This window comes from Caloenas nicobarica, chromosome 2 (assembly GCF_036013445.1).
Source record: "Caloenas nicobarica isolate bCalNic1 chromosome 2, bCalNic1.hap1, whole genome shotgun sequence".
Taxonomy (NCBI): domain Eukaryota; kingdom Metazoa; phylum Chordata; class Aves; order Columbiformes; family Columbidae; genus Caloenas; species Caloenas nicobarica.
This window is the reverse complement of record NC_088246.1, coordinates 121,221,290-121,245,803: the sequence shown is the minus strand read 5'-3', so window position 1 is coordinate 121,245,803 and position 24,514 is coordinate 121,221,290. Positions and strand designations below refer to the sequence as shown.

General features: G+C 45.1%; 3 protein-coding genes and 1 long non-coding RNA gene across 5 annotated transcripts in view; 2 read left to right on the top strand and 2 right to left on the bottom strand.

Annotated features, from left to right (window-relative positions):
• PRKDC (protein kinase, DNA-activated, catalytic subunit) overlaps nucleotides 1–11,957 on the top strand; it is an 84,290-nt gene extending 72,333 nt beyond the window's left edge. Inside the window, 10 exon segments of the mRNA XM_065629450.1 lie at nucleotides 2,259–2,463; nucleotides 2,989–3,056; nucleotides 3,321–3,541; nucleotides 3,864–3,956; nucleotides 5,869–5,958; nucleotides 7,533–7,604; nucleotides 7,687–7,888; nucleotides 8,325–8,513; nucleotides 9,093–9,232; nucleotides 10,256–11,957. Of these exon segments, the coding sequence (XP_065485522.1) occupies nucleotides 2,259–2,463; nucleotides 2,989–3,056; nucleotides 3,321–3,541; nucleotides 3,864–3,956; nucleotides 5,869–5,958; nucleotides 7,533–7,604; nucleotides 7,687–7,888; nucleotides 8,325–8,513; nucleotides 9,093–9,232; nucleotides 10,256–10,460 (1,485 nt within the window). The 3' untranslated portion in view covers nucleotides 10,461–11,957.
• On the bottom strand, nucleotides 1,451–18,510 carry LOC135985818 (uncharacterized). 2 transcript variants are annotated; one of them, XR_010605809.1, is made up of 6 exons: nucleotides 18,212–18,510; nucleotides 17,548–17,690; nucleotides 16,940–17,061; nucleotides 14,748–14,913; nucleotides 9,206–9,323; nucleotides 1,451–3,416 (listed from the first exon to the last, which is right to left on the bottom strand). It is a non-coding gene; the product is annotated as an uncharacterized LOC135985818 (long non-coding RNA). The 2 variants fall into 2 exon arrangements; XR_010605810.1 differs by lacking the exon at nucleotides 14,748–14,913.
• Nucleotides 18,511–18,595: 85 nt separating this feature from the next.
• CEBPD (CCAAT enhancer binding protein delta) lies at nucleotides 18,596–20,444 on the top strand. The gene has a single exon (XM_065629451.1). The coding sequence runs from the start codon at nucleotides 18,919–18,921 to the stop codon at nucleotides 19,954–19,956; it is 1,038 nt and encodes a 345-aa protein (XP_065485523.1). The 5' UTR covers nucleotides 18,596–18,918; the 3' UTR covers nucleotides 19,957–20,444.
• Nucleotides 20,445–21,925: 1,481 nt separating this feature from the next.
• The window catches only part of SPIDR (scaffold protein involved in DNA repair), a 212,421-nt gene continuing 209,832 nt past the window's right edge, over nucleotides 21,926–24,514 (bottom strand). Inside the window, exon 20 of the mRNA XM_065628018.1 lies at nucleotides 21,926–22,491. Coding sequence (XP_065484090.1) covers nucleotides 22,348–22,491 — 144 coding nt within the window. The 3' untranslated portion in view covers nucleotides 21,926–22,347. The remainder of the gene's footprint in view (nucleotides 22,492–24,514) is intronic.

Here is a 24,514-nt window from a genome sequence, read left to right as displayed (position 1 = left end):
TCACATTAGCATTAGATACACTTAGCCGAGTGTCTCTAGGGAGATTCCTACCCCATGAAAAGGGAAGGTAGAGGACGTGAATAAGGTGGGGTTGGGAGGACGTGAGGTGACGCAGCAGCAAAAAGGGTAATTAGGAATTTAGGGGCTTACTGGCCCTTTCAGTATGTTGCTGCAAGACAAGCTGGGTGTCTGATAATTACTTTGAACTTAAGAGTATGGGAATCAAAATTTTTAGGATGTGCTGCTGTCGGGGTGGGGATAGAGAGAGAGGAGCAGCTGTAGGCTGAGCTGTACAGGGACAAAACAGTTAGTTGTTGGGATGATTCGAATGTACTTTGGCCCACTTCAAAAAAAATCTGTGGCTCTTTAAAAAGCTGAAACATGCACTAGTAGAGGAGACTATAAGTAGTGCTAGTGGATATATATGTGTGTGTGTATATATATATATTTTTGTTATTGAATTAAACCAAATGGGGAGAGAACAGCAAGGGAGATGCAAGAAGAGGTTGTTCCCCTCTGTTGCAGGGGGGAAGAGGGAGAGCAGCATTCCTTCCACACGCTGGTGGCTGCAGGAGAAGAGGGTCAGGGTGATGTTGCACAGGCTCTGAACTCTTTGCCTTCATGATGCAGTCAGTATTCATGAAGAAACAAAGTGTGCTGTGAGGATAACTGTATAGTTTCTAGTGTCCTTCCTGGGGAAAAAAAAAAAAAAGCTGTATCTCTTGACTGACACATAAAATTGCTGTAATATGTGGCATACTTCAGGCTTGTAATCTTCATATGTACCTTAAACAATAAGAATCTTGCATTTATTCTTAACATGAAATTCCAGTCTTGCATAAATTGAACACTGTTGTTGGATTGTATTAATTAAAATAGTGTTAAGGCTATTAAATATTTGCTGCCTTGAATTTTTATAGAGAAAGCAATTGGATGATCATGTGGGAATAGATTTAAAGTGATAAAGCTGTTGACTGTGGCAGTCTCTTTTTCAGAAGATATTTTCTGTATTTTCATTTACTTCAGTGAAATAGCTGTGTCCCTTCATAGCTTGGGAGAAAAATGATCAGGCACTGAAAAAACAAAGGAGCTTACGTATCTTTCCAAGTCGTTAATGCCAGTGAGGTCCAAGAGGGGACATCTGTTTCTTCTAGAACCTTGAGTTATGAACACAAGAAGTCGACTCAGTTAACTACTTGCAGATAATACTTACTTTGTTTATTAAATGAATCAGTATGAAATGTCTTTGCACTTTTTCGGGATATTTAAAATACTTTTAAAATATTATTTTATACATTTTTACACCCAAAATTATCTCAAAGCAGATCACAAATAATAAATGTGATAGCAAATAGAAAATATAAATTTATATTTTCTAACACAACACAAAAAATTCTCTTACTACATGAAGCTTGATGACATGCATTACATATACATATATCTTTTGGTTAGCAAAAAATGTATATATGAAATTAGGCTGTATTTGCTTGCTATGTAATACGGTTGCTGCTCATTTCTTAAAAAAACAAAGAAAGAAACAAAACCAACCATCAAACCAAATACCCAACGAAAAACCCACACCTTCCATAAAGCACAGAGTATTCATGTTGCGGAGATTAACTAAATTATCCATGTGTGGGTTTTTTTAACCATTCGTAAATTGCGTAGTTGAGGGGTTTTTGGCTTTTGTTGCAGCAGTTTGAAAGTGTGATAACATCTAAAGACTGAGGCATCAATTAAATGTTTTTATAATAATCCTGTATTTAGATTAGTAATGGAATTTCTGTTTGTTTAATAGGTACAAATTTAAATATTTGTGTTTTCTATTAATATTTCACTAGCTGACATTATTTTTTTAACCAAATGAGAGGTATGTGTATTAAGTTCAATGAGCAGCGTTATTGATTTGCTCACCTAGAATCCAAGTGCAGATGGAGGAGGTAAAAAGGGATTAGCTTCTGATTTTGACATGGCAAAAAGGTTTATGATCTAATTCTACAGATCTTTGATATCACTGAGTTGGTAAAAAGTAGGTATTTTTATGGATAATAGCTAGTGGGTCTACTAAACAAGCAGTGAAAAGGTTCTGACAGGCTAGAAATAATGGAGATAAAAAAAGAACTGGAGTGGAAGGAGGACTGATTTGTTTTGGGAGCCCAGATGAAGCTGTGTGTGTAGATAGGAAGGTACTGGTTTGGTGTTCTCGGGGAGTTCCTAGCACCATGTTAACAGGATTCCATTCTTTAAATGAACCTCAGGCTTTTGGGAAGGACTTCGACCATCATTTTGGAAGAGGTGGTTCAGAACTGTTGGACATGAATGCCCGTGACTTCGATGCGATTGCAACTTCCCTCCTCTCAAAAATGAACAAAACCCATAAAGAACCCAGAAACCTGAAAGAATATTCACCATGGATGAGTGAATTCAGAGCCGAGTTCTTGAGGAATGAACTAGAGATTCCTGGTAAGTTCCCCTTCGGTGTCAGTGGTGAACTGTCCCTTACAAGAAAGTTGCTGTTCCCGAGGTCGTCTTCTTACATTGGCCATATGGCCCTTCTTTCTGGCCTTATGCAGAGGTAGATTTCATCTGAAATAACTCTGTTCATTCATCATCTCTTACACCTGTTCTTATGCTGTAGCCCTGATTTTTAAAATTGTATCTCTTACCTAAGAACTTAGTATTTTTTAAAAGACCTGACTCCAGGAAATCTGATATATAAATCTAATGTATGTTTAAATCCAGTTCAAAAAGGATGTGGCCTCTGAAACCATTAAGAGCTGCAATTCTAACAACTTAACAAAGAAAGCATACTAGTAATTCAGATAAAATAATATGATTTGTCTGCATTTTAAAATATTTTCTTCACAGTTAATCATTCTACCAATTTGACAAAATATTTGGAAGTGTATTCTGTTCTTAAACACACTTTAAAAAAAAAAATCAGTCTATGTTAACTTTTTTTTTTTTTTTTTACTACCATCCTTTCAGGTCAGTATGATGGAAAAGGGAAACCACTGCCAGAATACCATGCAAAAATATCTGGATTTGATGAACGGGTATGTTTATAAGTTTGAGTCAAAATCCTGTGTGGTATAAATTTGTGTCCGTATTCCATTTGAAAAAATTGACAAGAACAAGGTTGTTGCTTGTGTGTGCATCTTGCAGCATCTAAAGGAAGCTCTGGAATTTGTTTCTCTAGGAGTAATTGAGCAATTTGATTATGCCATCTAGGAATGATAGATATGCCTAATTTCAGCGATGATTCTGTAAGGCCAAATCTTCCATCACAAATATTTTGCTTTTTCCTGTCTTTTTCCAAGATAAGCGTAATGGAATCCTTGAGGAAGCCAAAACGTATAACAATCCGAGGCAGTGACGAGCAGGAGTATCCTTTTCTTGTCAAAGGTGGTGAAGACCTGCGACAAGACCAACGTATTGAGCAGCTGTTCGATGTTATGAACATTATCCTTTCCCAAGATGCTACATGTAGCCAAAGGAATATGCAGTTAAAAACTTACCAGGTCATCCCCATGACAACAAGGTAGGCATTTATCTTGAAGGGACAGAAATCTTTATGTTAACACCTATTACTGTCGGGATGTTGGGAAGTGAGATTTCTGTATGCCATATTCTGGTTCAGAGTGGTTTGTGTCTTGGCTTATTTTTTTTTAATTATTACTTATCTTCTAAACAACATTGAAATAGCTTTGTCTGGAAGCTGCTTTTCAGACTATATTGAAATTAGCAGCTTTCAACCTTCTTTTTGCAAACAGGCACTAAAACGTGTTGCTTCTTATTTGTGGTATTCCTCTGAAGTTCAACTCTGAGCTACTTGTTTACGTCTCTGACTTCTTTTGTTCCAGACTGGGACTCATCAAGTGGCTGGAAAATACTTGTACTTTAAAAGAATTCCTTAAGAATAGCATGTCTGAAGAGGAAGACATGAACTATAACAGGTAATGCTTGCTTTAGCTGTTTGCTCTAATAGAGACCACTACTAATGGGTTTTTTGATACTGACAATCTTGTGGCAGCATTTTCTTTTTCAAAAAAGAATGGAATAAAAGCACCTATAAGCAAGGAGGCAGTTTGTACTTCCTGACCCAAATTAGTAATCGGCAACTGTTTGTTTAATGAGTACCATTGTACCTGGAGTATCCTCCACCCAGTTTGTTTAAACAAGAGGCTTATAATCACGTGTGACGTCATTATCATCACCATTTCCTTATCAGCAGATTGATTTACAAGCAAAGGATTTTGATCTCTTGATTTGATCAGGCAGGAAATGGGTAGGTCAGCGAGGGGGAGCGGAGGGGAGCAGGGGCAGAGCAGTTCAGAACCTGGGTTCAGCAGTGAGTCAGTGATGGGGGAAAATGGGCAACAGATGCAGAGAACACAACTGTAAAAGAGCACTCTCTCTGTTTTTATACAAATGCTGGGTTTAAATAAATTAGCTTTCTTTTGATTGTAATTGGAGGATGAGTACTTGTAAAATTGATCCAATTCTAGTATTTCAGCCTGTTTCTATTCTGGAATTTAGAAATGTGGTTTTATTTACCAACGTTGTTCACAGTACATAATCTCTGTTTGGGTTCCTCAAAGCGTTGTTGCCACCATTCATTTTTACTAGTTCTCTTGTTTATGGGGCAGGTAGGAGGAACCTCCAGCGTGGAGGCTGGACTCCAAAGAGTCTTTTTTTTCTACAGTTACTTGATTTGTGAGCAGTTTAGTTCTTGCGTTACTGCTGTATGCTTCACTTTTGTGAACAGCAGCAGTATTATGTTGGCCTCAATTCATTGACTGAGAAAGTGGAGGAGGACTCACATGGAACCACCTCATAAGGGGAGAAAAGTTCTATAATAATATACTAAATGTAGATGATCATTAACTATTTTTAGAAAGACACTGATTTATCAAAAAAAAAGCTTTATTTTCTTGTTATGTATAGACTTTAAATATTTTTCCATATGTTCTTCAACCAATTCAGTTAAGACACTTTATATTGAGCTATGGTTGAATGACAGCACTCGCAAAGGAAAATTCTGATGAAATCCTTGCTGGCAATATTTTGGTTGGGGCGGAGGGAATGACTTTCTGAAGTTTTGTAGTCATTTTCTTTATCCCAAAGTGATGGGCTGCACACTCTATAAATGATAAGTAATTCTTACATGGAAAGGATCTCTATATCTCAGAACATGCTTTGGAAGGAAGAGAGTGGGTGGGTGCTCTGCTAAGTCGCTGCCTCTCTGGAATAGAAGTTGAATGTCCTGTGTATTTAGTCAATATGGGAGAAAAATATAAAATTATTCTATAAGTAGTGCAGCTAATGAAGACTGGCTTCTTATGGGTTAATACCTCAAGTCCAAGCCCCTGTTCATACTCTCTTGTACGCACTGAGGAGATAACAGACAACAGACGTCCTTCCTGCATTCCCTACCTGTTTGGATGGACAAACAGCAGCACATACTGTGGTAGGCTGCATAATGCCTCTCAAATGGATACAAGACTGTGTTAAAAATATCTTTCCCTCCCTGGAGAAATTATTTTGGGTCTTTCTTCTCAAGGCAGCATCTAATTTTCACAGTACCTATTGACAAATTAACACCTTTGAGATGTCTAATCTCCTGTCAAATATGACTGAAGTGCATTCAAAGTTGGAGGAAGGAGATGGATGGATCAGCATATGTGCTGACTGCAGAAACATAATTTCCATAGCAAGGCTAAAATTAATGTAGGCTGTAGCTTCCTGACTCCTCCTGTGCATAAAAATCTCCTAGGTTATAGCAGCACAGCCTGGGGGTATTCAAGTACAGAGTGGTAAGAAAAATATAGGAAAATCATCAGCACTTTTTTTTTTTTTTGTCCCTAGCCAAAAAGGACCTCGTGCTTCCTATTCTGAGTGGCTGTACAAGATGAGTGGGAAAGCACAAGGCATCTCTCGGTACCATGTTATGTACAGGTAGGTTTTAAAAGAGAACTGCCTGTAAAATACAGAAACTGGAGTGTGCACACACACACACAGAGTTGTAGAGATTCCAGGAAAAATGTGATCTGCATTATAATATGCTGGCTAGATTTTTTGCCTGCTGTATTGCTTTGTCTTACTGACAGTGCTTTGCAGGCGGAGTTGAATACTGCCAAAATTCTACCAGAGCACAGGAAGGCTTCCAGAAGCTTGCTCACTTCCTTAAGAAAGTGTCTAGAAGTAGATGCTCCTCTTCAACTTTATTTACTACGTGTCTTATTCCTAAGTATGCAGTTAGGTAAGCTGCCTCAGAGCCAGAGCACCTGCTAAGTTGGACAGAAAATCACTGTGATTCACTGAGAATTTGAGAATATTTGGTGATTGGGGTTGTGACTTGAGCATCCTCTCCGAGGAATTTCTACACCTGCTTAGATCTAGCACTGTAGCATGGGGGGGAGTGAAATTTGCGGTGGAGCATTTCTGATGAGCTCATAACCTACTTGAGTAAGCATCTTGCGTTTTAAAGGAAAATGTTGACTCGCTTAACTGAGCTGTGTCTACATTAATACTTGTATTCAGATCCAGAATGTTCTTTTGAAGTAAATTCCCAATCACCACCCCCACTCATCTCACACTGGCTTCCATGGCAGAGCTCTCTCCTCATACACAAATCTGCTTCTGTCAGAGGAAACTTGACTGGGAGGACAACACCTGAGCACGTTCCAGCTGCTCACCAGCACTGAGGTCCGAGGACCAGAGCAGTTGCCCTTCCCAAATATGTAGGCCATGGATGTCCTCAGCACCAACTGTTCAGTGCTGTTGCCCCCCCTTGTGCTGCACTAATTCCTAGTGTCAGTATAGCCTCTGCAGGCTGCCGAGAGGCCTAATTAGGGCCTTAGTGTTTCATAGAATCATAAAGTGGTTTGGGTTGGAAGTGACCTGCAAAGCTCATCTAGTCCAACCCCCTGCAATGAGCAGGGACATCTTCAACTAGATCAGGTTGCTCAGAGCCCTGTCCAGCCTGGCCTGGAATGTCTCCAGGGATGGGGCATCTCCCACCTCTCTGGGCAACCTGGGCCAGTGTTTCACCACCCTCATTGTAAAAAAATTTCTTCCTCACGTCTAGCCTGAATCTCCCCTCTTCTAGTTCAAAACCATTACCCCTTGTCCTGTTGTAACAGGCCCTGCTAAAATATCTTGCAGGCCCCTTTTAAGTACTGGAAGGCCACAATAATAGGTTTCTCTGCTTGGAAGAGACCATCCAACCAGAAAGGGCACAGTTATATTGCTGCATTAAAACTTGACCCATCTAATTAACTTGGGGGAAAATTGACAAAACTACATAGGTTTGTGTTAAGAAATGTCAGTCAGGGAAATAACTGTTGGGAGAAAAAGAGAGGAGGGGGTATTTCTATTATCAGATAAACAATTTTGGGCAAACTCTGTGTGGCTTGCTGTACTGTTTACTGGGCTAAGATGCGCCAATGCAGACATGTACACATCTTGACTTTTAACGTCTGGTGGGCTGTTATTTCAGTAGCTAATGTTATTCCTTCATTCATTTATAGAAACGCTAGCCGAACAGAAACAGTGATGTCTTTCAAAAGCAGGGAAAGTAGTGTTCCAGAAGACCTGCTGCGGTAAGTGCGCTGTTAATGACTACACATCGTGAAACCGATGCTGGCTTTTTAGCTGTGTGCAACAAGTGACTTCTATTTTAAGGCGAGCCTTTGTGAAAATGAGTACATCTCCTGAAGCCTTCCTGTCCCTGCGGTCCCATTTTGCCAGCTCTCACGCACTGATGTCCATCAGCCACTGGATACTTGGTATTGGAGACAGACATCTGTCCAACTTCATGATTAACAAGGAGACAGGTGGCATGGTGGGAATAGACTTTGGATATGCGTTTGGCTCGGCTACACAGGTATTTGTTTTCTAATTAATTTGTTACAGCTTTTGCATTTATTATATGCGGTTACACGTGTATTCTCAGTACTGAATTTCCTCCTCATTTGCCATCGTTCTGATGCAAAATAATCTTTACAAGTTATTTCTAGTTAATAGAGCAAAATCTGTGTTTTCAGATATTCTCAGATAAGTAGGGAGCTATAGAATTTCATGGAGTCTATATGGTGGTGTTTTGTATAGTTCAGCCACACCTTCAACCACTGTCACTAAATATTCCTGACTAGAGCTTTGATGTCACAACTTGGTCCTATTCTACTGTGTTGCACGTTGTTTTCAGTTAAGTGACAAAGAGGGTTTCAAACCTTAAAAAGAGCAAAATATTTATTTCTAATCCTTCTGTTCCAAGGTTTCTTAAATCTTGTTTTCTTTTGGCTGTCCTTCCCCTTGGCTAGTTCTTGGGTGTGCCAGAGTTGATGCCCTTTCGTCTGACTCGCCAGTTTGTTAATCTGATGATGCCGGTGAAAGAGTGGGGTCTCATTTACAGTGTGATGGTGCATGCCCTAAGGGCTTATCGTAGGGATCCCGATCTCCTCATCAGCACAATGGATGTATTTGTTAAAGAGCCTTCTTTGGACTGGAAGGTGGGATTTTTCCTCTTTTTCTTCATGTGAAAATTATTAATTTGCCATAAGGATAAAACTGCTGGAAAAGAAAATATTTCTTGGTGCTGTCTCTTAGTGCTCCTTTTATCTTTTTTTTTATTAAGTTCTCAGAGAAACTGAGCTTAAAAGATTTAAAATGACAGAATTCTATGTTGATGGACAAAGAATAGTAGTGCATGTCTCTGTTATCAGTGTACTGTGTTTTATCTGCGTGATAATCCTAAAAACGTGGGTATCTCTTGGTTGCATTATGTCACTTATGGCAGCAGCATAAATATTTTCAACTTTTTGCATTGAGCCTCTTGAATTTACACAACGCCACTGTATATATCAAACTAATAATTACAGAGGAAAAAATCTGATACTAGTCACACTTCGGTAACTTCAGTTGTAAATTAAATTTTAAGTTAAAAGCAGGCTAGATATCATCTTACTACTTTGTCCTCCATTGCATATGCAGTTCAGAATTACTGGCTTAACTTGCTGTGATGTAGTGGCTTAAAGGTCCTTTTAAGTGTGCGATTCATGATACATAGGGCAAATTTGTTTTCTCTTTAGAACTTTGAACAAAGACAGCTGAAAAAAGGAGGCACGTGGATTAAGGAAATAAACACATCTGAAGTAAACTGGTACCCTTTGCAAAGAGTCAGCTATGTCAAAAGAAAGCTTACAGGTGCCAATCCAGCAGCAGTCACTTGGTAAGATGTTCTCCTTTTGCTTTAAACTGCTCCACTATGAGCCTTGGCAGTCTCCTGTGTCAGATTTTGCTCCCTTCAGATGGAATGGCAGCTAGGGAAAGAGAAGAAGCAGACAGGGCAAAATTTCAACAGATCTCCTGTCGGAATCATTTTGGTCCACAAAAGCTCTCTGAATCCCCCTGCCAGCCAAAACACCAGATATCTCCCCATGAACGTTCTCTCTCCCGCTCAGGCCTTCTGAGCAGTTTTACTGTTCCTGGCAGCACACACATCCCCACCCCGTGAGCCTGCTTAACTTCTCGCTCCCCAGACTGCTGTTCTTTATGCTCGTCTCCACAGCTTTTATGCTAGGGGTAGTATTTGCTTCGATATGCTTCTGCTGGGTAGTTGCTTGAAATGGAACCTGGACCCAGCCGTATGGGAGGCATGGAGGTGAGCTGCTCCCCAAAAACATGAAATTCCAATCTGATGGCATTCTCAGTTTATTTATATCAGTCTAGTCAAGTCTGGCTCAAGCCAAGAGTGTCTTTGAAGTTCAGTTAAAGTACAATTAATCCCTTCCATCCTCTTTTAAAAAGACATTTTGGATTAATCAAGGAAAAAAAGAAGCAAAGAGAACAAGTCTGTTTTAAAACCATACAAATACTGAAAAGTGCAGCACTTGGGAGGAGTCCCTTTTGCGGTCAAGGCTGAACTGGAAAAGGCAGCAAAATACTTCTTGCAGACACAAATCAGCAGGGCAGGTAAAGAGATAACAGCTTGGATGTAAACTGCTGCATCCTTCTTTCAGTTAGAGACAGTTAACAAGATTGAAATATTCATCATAAATATTCACTAGTAAACAACACCTGAAATCACCAGTCTTCACTGGCCAAGCCTTCTACCACTACTGAGCAGTCTCAATGTCTTGAAAAATAGAGCTGCATGAATCGTGCTCAAGTACTGTTTCATATTTAAAAATCCATCTCGGATTTTTTGCTTGTTGCTTTTGGTAAGAGTTTATTTCTGTGCTCTCAATTTCAGTGATGAACTACGTCTGGGCCATGAGAAGTCGCCTTCTTATAATGATTTTGCAGCTGTGGCTCGTGGTAACCCTGATCATAATATCAGAGCCAGAGAGCCAGAGGATGGACTTTCAGAAGAGACTCAAGTGAGATGCCTGATTGATCAAGCGACAGACCTCAACGTTCTTGGCAGAGTCTGGGAAGGATGGGAACCCTGGATGTGAGGGACTGCTCGCTAAAGCCCAGTCTGCCAAGGGACCCATACCCTAACACAGCTGCAACCAGATCAGAACTTCAAGACCAAAAAGGAAAAAAACCTCTTAACTGCTTTTATCATCATTTATTAACTTGACTAATATAGAAAATACTTTTTTTTTTGTATTAAAGTTGTATTCAAACAGTGACTTTTAAAAAATTATTTTTCTTATATATGGTTCTGCAACAAAGCAGCTTTATCATCTTTGTGTTAAAATCAACATAGAAGGAACTGGAGAGGCCATAGGGTTTAAAGACTTACTTGAAAGGCCCTGAGATCACTCAGAGGAAAGCGCAAATTCAAGCCCTGCAAACTTGTAGGCATCCTTGTAGTGAAAGTCTGTCCTTTTGTCTCTTACAGAGACCTTGGTGACAATCAGCTGAAACCATTCTGCAGACATATGTTATTTGTAATTAAAACTAGAATATTTTCATATCCATAGAAAGAGTGAGGCACATGGTAAACAGAAAATGGCTTTCAGCTCTAGATAACACCTCAAGTATTTGGGTGGTTATTTCATTACTGGATAATGAGAAGACAATGATGAGACTGTGGCAGTTTGTTCCAGCAGATTGTTGTTTAACAATTCGAGGTTATACTCCATTATCTCTGTCCTTTAGAAGTATTAATTTGTTTGGCCAAAGACAAAAGCAGCCCTGGCCGACCCAGCAGAACGGCAGCTCTGCACAGAACGGCCGCTGCACTTTGGGATTTGCTTGTGCCAAGGTCGTACCACATGTGGCTCTTCCTCTCCGGCAGCCAGTCGACAGGAAACCTTGGTGGCAAGATTGTTTCTTACCCACAATTCACTGTAGAGGATCGCTTCCATTGAGGCTTTTAATAATTATTATAAAAGGAGTAATAAAAACGAGTCTTTGCCCTTTCACTGCCTGCAAGCTTTCCCTCCTGCCTCCCTGGCGAGGGGGCCGTCCCCCTCTCGCTGAGGGACACAGCTGCTGCTGGCACCGGTCCCCAATGAACCTTTCAGCTGGAGAGCCAGGGGATCTGCCTCCTGCATAAAAACCCCATGAAAAGCTCTGGATGGGGAAGACTGAACAATCTGAGGCTTAAGGAATAGGGAGGGAGCTTTTTTTTGTTTCACATACTCTCCAGCAACAATTACTATTTGATACCTTCCTTCTTAATAAATATGCTTGATTATTTATGTCAGTATTATAAATCAAGAAATTCAGAATATTTTTATCAAGTTTTATTAACGAAAAATATTATTCAGCTGTAATTTTTGTAGAGGAAACAGCTATTTAAAAATAAAACTCAACTTTCAGATGTATACCTCATTTCAAAAGGTAATTTGCAGCATTTTAATCACAGAAAACATGCATGTTTACCCATTTATAGAGATGATAATTAATGGATAGTTTTTTTCATGTGTGTGATATAGTCTATATATACTTGTGTAAGGTGTCTAAGTCCATTTTGTTCCTTTAATCTCTGGTATCAATAAAGACGGTGGCATTATGACTAAGGCCTGGTTAGGTGAGGCACTCAGCTTTCACATTGTTGCTCTACAAATACAAGAAAGTTAAAGCCCAATAAAAAGCTGCATCAAAAGGCAAGGGGACATGTGGAAATGAAGTGGCTGGTCGTAGGTGTTTCATTGCACTTTTGGCACATACCTCAGATATTTACTAGGTACTTTGACCTGTACTGCAGAGGACAAAGTTTAGGTTTATCATTTAACAAGGTTCTTCTCATAGGACTTTTGATACCTTCTGCAGCAGGAGATGTTTGTGTGCAGTGGGCCTCCCTCCAGCGCCAGCCGAGGCCTCCTGGGCCTTTCGGAATTAAGCGAGGTTCTTAGGGATGTGGTTTAGTGCTAGAGTTAGGTTGGGTTATGGTTGGACTATATGATCCTGAGGGTCTCTTCCAACTGAAGTGATTCTAATGGAAGGGGCTGGAGCAGGAGCACAGTCCATCTCGTCCAGGGCAAGGGGACTGGGGTGACCTCTCCCTTCAGTCCATAGCGAAGGGCCCTCGGTCCAGGCGTGAAAGCCTCAGGCAGGTGAAAGTATCCCAAACAGCACAAAAAAGCTTAGAACACATCCATGACACTAACAGTAGTGAAAAGCTCCAGTTTGGCCCTTAAAAAGTGCTACAGTTGAGAACCTCTGCTGTATCAGTCCTACTACAGATTGTACTGTGTCCAGCTTGGGAGCGCTCAGCACAGGAAAGACATGGACCTGTTGGAGAGGATTCAGAGGAGGCCACCAAGATGATCAGAGGGCTGGAACACCTCTCCTATGAGGACAGGCTGAGGGAGTTGGGGTTGTTCAGCCTGGAGGAGAGGGGCCTCCAGAGAGACCTTATTGCAGCCTTTCAGTACTTAAAAGGGTTTATAAGAAAGATGTGGACAGACTTTTTGGCAGGGCCTGTTACGATAGGACAAGGGATAATGGTTTTAAATGAAAGGACAGGAGATTTGGGCTAGACATGAGGAAGAAATTTTTTTACAGTGAGGGTGGTAAAACACTGGCCCATGTTGCCCAGAGAGGTGGGAGATGCCCCGTCCTTGGAAACAACCCAGGCCAGGCTGGACGGGGCTCTGAGCAACCTGATCTGGTTGAAGATGTCCCTGCTCATTGCAGAGGGGTTGGACAAGATGAGCTTTGAAGGTCCCTTGAAACCCAAACTATTCTATGGTTCTAGGATTCTGTTCGTCAAGCTGAGGTGTCAGGTAAGGAGCAAAGCACAAAGCTGCTGGGTTTTCATGAGCAGAAACATCCTATGCAGAGCGAGTGGAATTGCCCTAATGGAGCTTTCCCTGTGCAACAGAACAAGCCTGAACATAACCTCTGACAGATGTAAATCACAGCTGCCATCCTCAATCCTGACTGGAGAGTGCTGCTCTCCATAAAATACAGCAATTAAATGGAAAGGATAGAGCCTGCCCATGAAACAGCAAGGGAAGGACTGATGGAATGAAAACCTCAAGTCACTGGGCTCAGTGCTTTACTGGGTGGGTTTGTTTGGGTTCCAGAAAATAATAAGATGATATGTGGCTTGGAGTCAGGGACTGCTTCAGGTCTTATGATGCAAAACAAAATACAGTAACCATCCACAAGTGCAGCAGAATATTTCCTTCTCAGATTAAATAACCAGGTGTGCGCTAGATCTGGAAATTCATTAGTTGTATCTAAAAAGCTATGTAAACCATTAGCATATATTCTCAGTACATTTTTCTTAGCATATAGAGTAATATTTGTGTTCAAGCTAGTCATCACCATCGCTGTCATCTTATAATTTCACTCCAACTAAAAACAGCACTACTGCTAAACAGAGGAAAGCTCTGCAGCCTGCAGTCTCCTTTCCCAGCTGATACAGAGGTTCCTGCATGCTGCTTGTTGTGCTCAGGGTTTTTCTTAGTCCCCATCACTGCCTCGCAATTAAAATATTATTTGAAGGTGTCTGAGGCTGAGATGTGGTACAGCACCAGTACATGTTGGGCACAGGAAGGAGCTTACCAGCTCCCCACAAAAACACTGAATTAGGCTCATCTTCATGCAGGGAATAAGGAGTTTCCTGCAGCTCTTCTGGCCTCACGCTGAAGGGTTTGGCCAGCCGCTTCCTGAAGTCAGGGAAGTAATCATCTACATTTAGAGACACTTCCCCCCAAACTTCACGTTTTTCAAAATCAAGGAGTTAAAATAAGGATTACCGCTGCTTCGGGGTTTTTTTTCCCCCAAGTACTGAGGATGAGGATCTGCCAAGTCACTTCATTAACACCATGTGCCTCACTTGAAAATAAGCTAGGTTTCAAAAATTTCATTGTTAAACTAGGCTGCCTGTAAGAAATGGCACCTACGCAGAAAGGTTGCACCCTGGCAATCACCCATAGCACCAAATGGTGTCACTGGTCTGGTAGCAAAGCTACCAAAGAGCTACCTCTTTCATTAAACCAACTGTGTCCAAAAAAGGGTGTTTAGGGGTTTTTTGTTGCAAAAAGTTTTGGGAGGCAGCAGTAGTAAGGGACTGGAAATTGTTTGGTTACAGTTTCCACATTATTTACAGAGTTTTCTGTTTGCTTTTTGTTGGTGGTGGGGGTTTTTTTTCCCCCTTTTTGATGGGACAGGAGAAGGTAACAGTCTACCTGTCCATTAAACTCATGGTAAATGATACTGTGCAACATTTCATTTGGTGAGGCCGAAGACGTAGCCGAGAATTCGATCTCAACAAATCTCATTCCTGCTGGAAACTCATGTGAAAACTGTATCGGAAAAAGGTTTAGGGCACCCACCAAAGAACATGAGGAAACCAGGAGCGCAGGGTCCAAGGTGTTTCCCTGCTGCGGCACTTGGCCCTTCAGGAGCCTGGGTAGGTGGAAGATTTAATTCAGCAACTCAACAGCCACAGGTGCAGCTGAACAAACCCAGCCCAGGCTGGCACTGCCAGGGCTCGAACACCTGCAGGGAGTGAGAGCACAGAGTTTAAAAGAACTAAAAAAAAAAAATTAAAAAAAAAATATTCAAAAAAATTCCTTCAGCTGGTGAGAGTGAGGTGGCCACAGGCTGGATCAGTGCAATGAGCTGACCCAAGTGAGGACAACTGATGAGCAGTGATTCAGGAGGGGGTAGGGAGGGTCCATCCAGCAGCCGCTGCGCTGTCTTACCAGACCCAACACCACCCTCAGGAAGGTACTGTCCCTTCCTAGGAGTGTGTTGGCAGGTTTTTTTTGCTCTCCCCAAACAACTTGCACCTCCTCATCTCTATGTCCCATTCCCTGGTGAGCCCCCGAGTGCCATTCCAGGCTTCTAGCTGTGGAACAAAACGATCATTGCACTACTGCTTCTTGTTGGGGAGTAGGAGAAAACCAGGGAAATCACCCCTCCCGCTTTTCCTCCTCGTCAGGCGGCTCTTTGTCACCGTCCAGTCACCATTTTCCTGTGAAACCCCATGGTGCACCATGAGGTGCTTCCCCTGGTTGAGGTGTCCCTCCCGCAGTCCTGCTCCGCTACCGCCTGACCCCAGCCCATGAATCCCCCAGGAGCTGGTGTCCTGCTGGCGCCACCTCAGCCCCACCGCACCCCAAGAGCAGAGAAAGGCTCCACGGGCTCCACGGGGCCAGCCCAACCTCGCCAGGCTCCTGGCCCCACTGCCCCTAAAAAAGTCCTGCACATCTGGCTGGGTTGCCAGGGGCGAGCATGTCGGGAGGAGAACACGGAGGGTTAAAGACAGGCTGAAGCGTTGCCCCATTTCCTTGCCTTCCCTGGGTGGCCTGGCCCCCATTTATTAGGAAAAACTAGTAAGAAATACAGTGTGTTTTAACTGCTGTCCCTAGAGAGCTCAGGGTCCTGGTGCTTCTCTGGGATTCACAGCCACACTCCAGAGTAACTCAAAGTTTTGTCTTTTCTCTGCAAATGTTTTTTTAAATAAACGTTTCTTGTCCTTTCTCTCCAGGTGTAAATGCTTCTCTTTTCTTGATTTGGAGTAGGACATTCAAACAAGTCTTAGAGAAAATATTCTGAAATTTAGATGCTCAAATGTTTCTTACTGCTGTTTAAAACTTCTGGAGATGAAGCCATGATTCAGTGGGTCAGGTACTCAGCAGGATGGGTGAGGGAATCAAGGGCTTGTCTCTGCTTCACTCTGCATGAAATTATTTATGCAGACAGGAACAGATTTAGCTGCCAAGGTACCAGACAAATCCACCCCAGGAAACAGTAGAGAGTGGACATTGTCCTGCCTTGGGGCCAGTGCTTTGGTAAGCAACAAGTGTCACTTACTCCCCTGCTCCTGGACGCTTCACGGCAGGTGTACCACTACCCCCCCAGGGCTTCACACCCTGCATGGCCCATGGGGGAACACCCTGAAATGTGCTCCTGAAATCACCCGTCTCAGGCTCAGCAACAAACACAACCAGCTTGCCTTCCAGGGGACAGCTCTCGCTGCTTGGTTTTGGGGGACAGGTGGTGACGTCTGACCACGAGCTCTGTACACACCTCCAGGTCCTGATGGCAACCTCTGTGATGGGATTTAGGTGTGACACGGGTGGCAGCTATCAGGGCTTACACAGGGTTTCCATTCCCGGCAGGTCGCTGTTTACCGAGGACTTTTGAGATTCTAATTGCCATAGAGCAGGGTGCCCACTGGGGGCTGAGTGACCTGGCTGGGAATCGAGTCTCTTTTTTGGGGGTAACACCGGATGGGCATTACGGGAGACTGTTCAGACTGGCGCAGCTGCACACCAACACCGTCTGGTGATGCCCTTCGGGGCTAAGGACTTCAGCAAACTGAAAGCATAAACACGGTTCCACACACAAACAGTTCAATGAGCTGCTTTCCAAGACAAATCGTAATTTTATGGCTAAACCAGGTGAGATGTATCACCTTCCAGCAATCAACAGGCCCTGTTGCAGAGCAAGGGGGAAGAGAGCAGGTGTCAAACTGCCTTGCGCTTCTGACCTACCTTCCTGTGCTTCATGCACCCACCTTGCTAGATCGCATGCCAAGAAACAAGGTCCAGGAGCACCAGGCGGCAGCTGCGGTTCCTGCTGGACAGCCAGGCCAGGGGCAGGCGGCGCAGAGTCACGCGACGTGAACGTACCCCAGTGCTGGAAGGCAGGAGATAACAACTTGCAGAACTGGCTTCGGGCATATTGCGTTTTGACAATGTGGAAAAGGAAAATTTTTAGCACCAAAAAAACCCAAAGAAAACCACCGCTTCTCGTGCACTGTCAAATTCAGTGCTTAATGCTCATGTGGATAAAAGTTGCATGATGAAACCGTAATGAGCAAACCAAATCAAGTTTATTTACAACATCTCCATGTGGCTAACTGCAGCACTAGGGTTAAAAGCAAAGCCAAGCCCTTCCAGGCGAAAGCTCACCTGCCAGGCAGAGCCCACTTATCCTCATCCCACAAGCCTTCCCACGAGGAGTTTACAGCCAAAAGGCGAGCGTGTACCAGCCCTGTCCCAACTCTGTGTGTTAAAATACACACCCCTTCGATAAAACGCTGCGTTACTGCAACAGCTGCGGTAGCGGCAGATGGAGCCCTGCCCAGAGCGAGGCAGCAGGCCCGGCATGACTGGCACGTACCCACCGTCCCCAGAAAGCCACCTCCGAGCGGCACAGCGCTCTGCGGGGCACAGCTTCGAGCCAGAAGTGTCATCTGATTGCTGGGCTGAAAAGTTGGTGGCTGGGCTAATCCTACTGAGTGGTCATAAATCTAGCTGGGTCTTCTGGAAAAAAAAAAAAAAAATCTTAAAATAGACTTTTTAAAAGGTTTTTTTTGGTGTTTCTTTTGTAATTTGGTCTATGGAGCACTTGGGGGTTGAAGCCAGTTTTGTTTGGTTTTTTGTTGGTTATTTTTTTAAACTGCTTTATGTAGCTGGAAAAAGTAGGATTCGCATATTTGACATGAAAATATTTTAATTTCTCTGATACTTGCCAATTTAATAATAGCAGTTTATCGGATACAAGGCGGGGAGGGGGGAAGTGCATAATTACCGTAAGTTTTTAAGAGAGGCTTAACTTCACGCAGACAGCACCAAGCAGCTAAAGATGCCTCAGAGAGCCCTTTCCCACCGGAGCGTCCTGCAAGCAGCAGCCCAAGCGGACACCCCGTCACTGCGGGGGGATTTACAGCCCTCCCGGGTGAAGCTGCCCGTGCTCCAGCGGCAGGAGCGGAGCCTCGGGAGGGCGCTAAGGAGATACAGAGAGACACGCGTGGGGCAGGCAGCATCTTTCCCGTATCGCTCACCCAAGGGAAGTGAGGGCGGGGGGGTGAAATGCGGCGTGGTAGGGGCTTAAAATGAGACTTTTCCGACAGCTTTTCCGATGGCCCACCTGGAAATAAGCCAGGAAGAGGGAAAATTAAAGCTCTCGCAGAGGCAACGGGGGGCCGGCAGCGGCGCCGGGGCAGCCCTCGGCGGGGACGGGAGCCTGCCCCCTCCCCGCACCGTCCCGTCCCCCCGGGGGCGCCACCCCCGGCCGCGGCCACCCTCCACCGGGAGGCGGCAGCTCTCCGCGGCGGGAGCCCAGCCTCCGCGGCCGCGCACCCCACCCGCTCCCGCCCCCGGGTCCCCGGGGGTGCCGGCAACAGTCGCTCCCCCGTCATTGGGGCAGGAGGCGGGGCCGGCGCCGTATAAGAAGGGACCGAGCGGGCGTTTCGCTCCCAGGTCCAGAGACGCCTTGTCCCATCCCCGCCTCGTATCGCCCCGCACGGCGTGACCCGAACCCGCGTCGACCCCTCGGGGAGGCGGCGGTGGGGCGGCAGCAGGAGCACCAGTACCAGCAGCAGCAGCAGCAGCAGCAAGAGCAGCAGCAGGACCGGCGGCAGCGGCAGCAGCCGCGCTCCCCACCTGCCCGCGGCGGAGGCTGGAGCTGCGATCTTCGCGGAGCGGCGTTTGGTGCCCGCGGCCCCGAGCCCCCGCGCCGCGGCCGTGCGGCGCCGCGACCCGCTCGCCCATGAGCGCAGCCGCTCTCTACAGCCTGGACTCCCCGGCATGTTATAAGAACTGGTGCTTGGAGCCCGCCAATTTCTACGACGCCAAGGTGGGCAGCGGCGGCGGGCCGGGTCCCGCCTGCAAGCCCGGGGGCCGCGGCGGCTGCGGGATGAGCGGCGAGGAGGCGGGGGGCGGCCTGGGGGGCAGCGGCACCAACCTGGCGGAGCTGAGCGCCGCCGCCCCGGCCATGTACGAGGACGAGAGCGCCATCGACTTCAGCTCCTACATTGACTCCATGTCGGCCGTGCCCAACCTGGAGCTGTGCAACGACGAGCTCTTCGCCGACCTCTTCAACAGCAACCACAAGCCCGAGCGGGGCGGGGACTACGGCGAGTACCTGCCGCCGGGCGGCGGCGCCGGCCGCGACCCCGCCAAGGACCTCGGCGCTGCCATGACCACCCTGCTGGGCGCCGAGCCCCGCACCGCCTCCTCCTCTTCCTCCTCCTCCTCCTCCTCTTCCTCCTCCTCCTCCCGCGGCGCCCTGAAGCAGGAGCCGGACTGGAGCGACAGCGACATCTCCTCCTCGCTGCTGCCCTCGCAGATCGCCACCTGCGCCCAGACCATCATGAACCTGAGCGGGCAGCCCACGCCGCCCACCTCCCCCGAGCCGCCGGGCAGCAGCTCCCCCTCCAGCTGCAGCACCCGCTCCCCGGGCCCCGCCGCCGCCGGGGCCGCCGTCTCCGGGTCGGCGCAGGGCGTCCCGCCGCCGCCGGCCGCCGGCGGGAAGGAGCGCGGCGGCAAGAAGTGCGTGGACAGGTTTAGCCCCGAGTACCGGCAGCGCCGGGAGCGCAACAACATCGCCGTGCGCAAGAGCCGCGACAAAGCGAAACGGCGCAACCAGGAGATGCAGCAGAAGCTGCTGGAGCTCTCGGCCGAGAACGAGAAGCTGCACAAGAAGATCGAGCAGCTCACCCGGGACTTGACCAGCCTCCGGCACTTTTTCAAGCAGCTGCCCAGCGCCTCCTTCCTGCAGCCCGGCTCGGGCACCGACTGCCGGTAACCAGGGGGGAGCGGGACGGAGAGACGGACTCCGCGAGAAGCGTGGATAAATACCTCAGGGGGCCTTGCCGGGCCGTGCCGAGCCTTGGCCGTGCCGGGCCGTGCCGGGCCGGGCCGGGCCGTGCCGCGGCGCCCCGGGCCGGCCACAAGGCGCGAAGCCGCGGCGGGACCTGCCGCCCGGCGGCCGCGTTCTGAATGTTGTAGCGACGTGGGGCGACGCCTGGGTCTTTCACCACGAAACTTGCAAAAAAAAAAAAAAGGAAAAAAGCTAAATATCTTGGGTTTTTTTCTTCTCTCCCCTTAAATTATTTTTGTAATGGTAGTTTTCGTCTTTTCTACATTTTACTCGTACCGATGCAGCTATGGTACATCTGTTAAAATGATTCAAAACCCCATGTATTTTAGACAGTAAAGACTGAGCATGCTCGACCTTTTATATAAATTTTTACAGCATTTCTAAGAATAAAAAAGAAAAGCATTTTAAATCAACCCTGCTCTCCTTTGCTCTGTGTCTTGCTAGCAACGGGGTGGCGGGGAAAGTTTGGCTTCCCAGGAGCTGCCGCCAACGCGCCGCGCTGGGGAAGGCGGGGGGGACACGGGGACGACTTCGGCAGCTGGGACGGGGAGGTGAGGACAAGGCGGGGTTGAGGTGCACAGTGGTTTTGTTTTTTTTTTTTTCCTAAGGCAGCCGATGCAAAGGTGGGACCACCTGGGACTTTTACAGGTGGTGGTTCCCAAGTCACCTTCCCCCGGGAGCTGCTCGGCTGTGCTGGGACACGGAGTCGGCGGCCGCCCCTGCGCTGGCTGCTGGGGCTGAGCAGAAGTTGCACAGCAAGAGGGGCTGCTCCTTGGCCAGGACTCTTCCAGAAACAGTATTATTTTTAAAAAATTAAGTATACATAAACACAAGAACGTCGTTACTTCTAATTCCTGTTAAAAAAAAAACCTTCCAAGCTGCTTTTTCACTCCCGAGAATGCAAAGCTGTCCCTGCACTAACATGCTCCTAAGTCTGACCCGGCTGTAGTCCCCAAGGAGATGCTGTAGCCCACACGCACTTCAGTTCTCTGCAGGCTATCATGAGCAGGCCACTTTCACTGATCACTGCCAATGAAAGTGAGAGCAGGAAACAACGCCAGTCTCTGGCTAAGTGAATATATTACGAAAGGTTAGGCTACTTGTCTGAATTTCGATAGAGCAAGCATAAAAGTGACGGCATCTGGCAGAAAAATGTCCTGATGATAAGACAAGCATCTCCAACAGCCCATGCTTTCCGAGAGAGAGAGAAATCCTGACTGGTTTAAGAGGGCCTGTGCACAGGAATGGGCTGACATCGTCTTCTCCCTTACAGGGAGGCAGGTAAGAGTCTAAAATACTTGGAGGAGGGGAAAATAAAAGGGGGATTCAAAAGCTGGGTCATCACTCTAGTAATCTTGATGTATGTAAGTCTTTCCGCTATCAGTCTCAGCTGCAGGAATGATTTCTGTAGCACCAAGTTTGCTGTTCCTGTTCTGATGGGTAATCGCATCCCAGGCCCTGTGCAAAACCATCCATTCCTCCTCCTCTGACCTCTAAGCGTTTTTTAAATACCAGGAAAGGGGAAAAAAAATCCAATTTCTGACTGAATTCTTACATTAATTCTTGCATCTTAAACTAGGCACACATAGGAAGACTTTGATATTATTTATCTGATCTATAATCCATGTCCCTGTACAGTCAGGGTCAGGATAGTTACACATCAGTTTACTTGTTACTCATAACAGAAACTGGATAATTAAACCCCCCCTTTGTGGGAAGCTACAGATAACACAGCACTTCTATGCTTAGAGACCATTTAGCTGTAAAACATTAACTTTACGTATGCTTGACACTTCAAAATATGAGCTTTGTTAAAATCTCCATCTTTACAACATTTATTGCAAGGTGATAACAAACGTTACAACTCAGAATTCTTTCGCACACAACGCGGTGTTTTGCAGCTGGTGGTACGTCTAGAATTCGCTGATAAAACTCAGCTTAGACCAACGATCACTCCCTATGGTGAGGTATTGATTTCAAAACCATCAGTTTTCCATCTACACATAATAAATACAATATTGTAAAAAAAATTCACAACCATTCAAAACTCCAGAACAACATGTTTTACATACATGAACAACAAACATGCCAAAGAACTGGATTCTTAAATTCTGAACTGATCCAAAAAGGAAGAGTTCAGAAAGTTGATCAGATTTTTTTCCTAATAGATTTTTTTTCAGCATTAGCACAATGTGCTTTGTAAATCACAATTTTCATAAACTATCTTAATACTTATCACGCTTGCATTACACATTATCTGTGGCACTAGTTAACAGATAACCACATTACAAAGTCCACAGATACTGTAGTAGCTGACTAGAGTTCAGCTGAGTGTCTGTCCACCGCTTCCAGAAGAACAATTTCCTCCAGTGCAACACAGTTGGGGTGGCTGGTGACGGAGTGGACGTAGCAGTTCAATAACTCCACCTCCTTTCCCAGCACGCTCTGCACCTCATAACTCTGCAGTGATAAAAGCATGTTGATTAAAACAAACAGTCCTGGACATTCTGTTCTAAGCAGCTTTCTGCTTGGAAGATGCAGGGTGTAAGGTCCTCTTCCAACAGACAATTTTTTTTTAAGGACTCAAAAAATAAAGGTGCATCAGGAATGATGGAAAGCATGAACACGTAAGATTTTCAGTAATTAGATCTCACCCCTGCTTAAAGTGCTGCTTCCCTACCAGGCTTTTTAAAACGGTCTGTTTAAAAAAAAAAAAAAAAAAAAGAGAAAACAAAAGAAAACAACAAAAAAACCCACTACTGTGACTTTGAACTCAATTTTGCTGAAGCATTACCTACATGTGCTCCCTTCATCTAGCTTTCTGACACTCATAGGAATTCACGTGTGCTAGCAATGTATATATACGTACTTTATCTCGATTACCTTAGCTAATAGATCCACTAAAGGAAAAAGTATTTTGTAACTCTTTTCTAACCCCCCCCTTTTAATTTTGTGCTGTATCATGCATCGCTTAGGATCACTGGCACCTGTACAGTCCCTCTGTTTAATGACCCAGCTGGCAGTTCACGCACATGAGTTGTGCCTGAGCAAATCTGTAGAGCCTGCATTTTGCATGGAGGAGAGGGATGCGAGGCTGGGATGATTTCTCTAAGACGAGAGAGCACGTTACCAGAAGAACTGATAACACCAATAGCTGATACCTGGCCCAAGAGCATCTCGGTCAGTCTCAGGTGGCAGCTTTACACCCATTTCTCTCCTCAGTGGGACCTGCCTACGACCAGCCTCTGACCATGTCCCTGCTCTCCCGGGTTAAGCATTTGTACAGGTATGTGTACGATACCCACATCTATTGCCTGATTCAAGGTATAAACAACCTTTTTCTGTCTTTTATTTTTTTTTTCCTAGATTATTTTTACCCCAGACCAGTTCCACAGTCCAATTCACCATGCAGCTGCACAAACAGCTACGTTGGTGTCACAGAAGGGTTGTCACAAGGTAAGGAACAAGTGGCCAGGGGCAGTTCTAGCTAAAACCGACCTCCCTGCCAAAAGAAGTGATTACAAAGCCACACCCTTAGAAACTCCAGCAGCACTGGCAAAAAAATGCCACCTTAAAGTGGTATTATTTCTTGTGATTAATCTTTCGTGAGATGTGCTGATTTTTCAAATGCAGCAGTTCAGAGATGGAAATTCTCATTAAAGGAAAAAAATTATCTCTGCATTTCAGCTAGTGGGAAAAAATGTTTCTAAGTTGCTAGACTTCTAAATACTAGCATTATAAAAAATGAAACATGAAAAAGAGGTTGTTTGAATTCTAATAACTCAAAAAAGAGCTAAGTTTTGTCAGTCTGTAACCAAACCAGACACATCCTGTAAAACTTAGCGAGACTTAACTGCTATTGAAAGAGCAAACATATTTTGGAAATTTCTTCTGTCTCTTTGCTTAAATGAAATACAAACCCTCCAGCATATGAAAAATAATTTACCATTTCAGAGCAATGTTCCACTTTAAATATTATCCATAAATCCCATCAAAACCACACAGCACGTAACATTAAAATGCTAGAAGACTATATAAGCCAGGGATAGCAAAATGACCCCAACACATGTCACCCAACTGAAGATATTTAACTGGGATGACTAAACAAGATGACGAGCTGACCCTTGCTCCCTTCCACGTGCAATGGAGCCAGGGGGGATCTCAGGATTCTAACTGGACTTAATCACCCTCTGAAGGTGCCGCTCCATCCGGCAGCCAATGCCAGCCAGGCACCTACCCAGCTGCCTCCCTCCCCTGCGATAAATCTGGGTCACTGTGCCAAACGTCAAGGTTCTTCTGATATCTCAGATTAAAGGAATAACTACTTCGTGAGTACATAAACTGTACTTTGGCCCATGGATCCTCACGGCTTTATGTGTGTTTCATTCATACAATCATAAAGTATTATCGTGCATGAAGAGAAGGTGCTGGGGAACTTTATTGTGTCCTTTTGGTACTTAAAAGGGGCCTGTAAGAAAGATGG

Bases quoted from the DNA above. Each gene is read 5' to 3' on its own strand.
- CEBPD (XM_065629451.1), top strand. From the start codon at position 18,919: ATGAGCGCAGCCGCTCTCTACAGCCTGGACTCCCCGGCATGTTATAAG.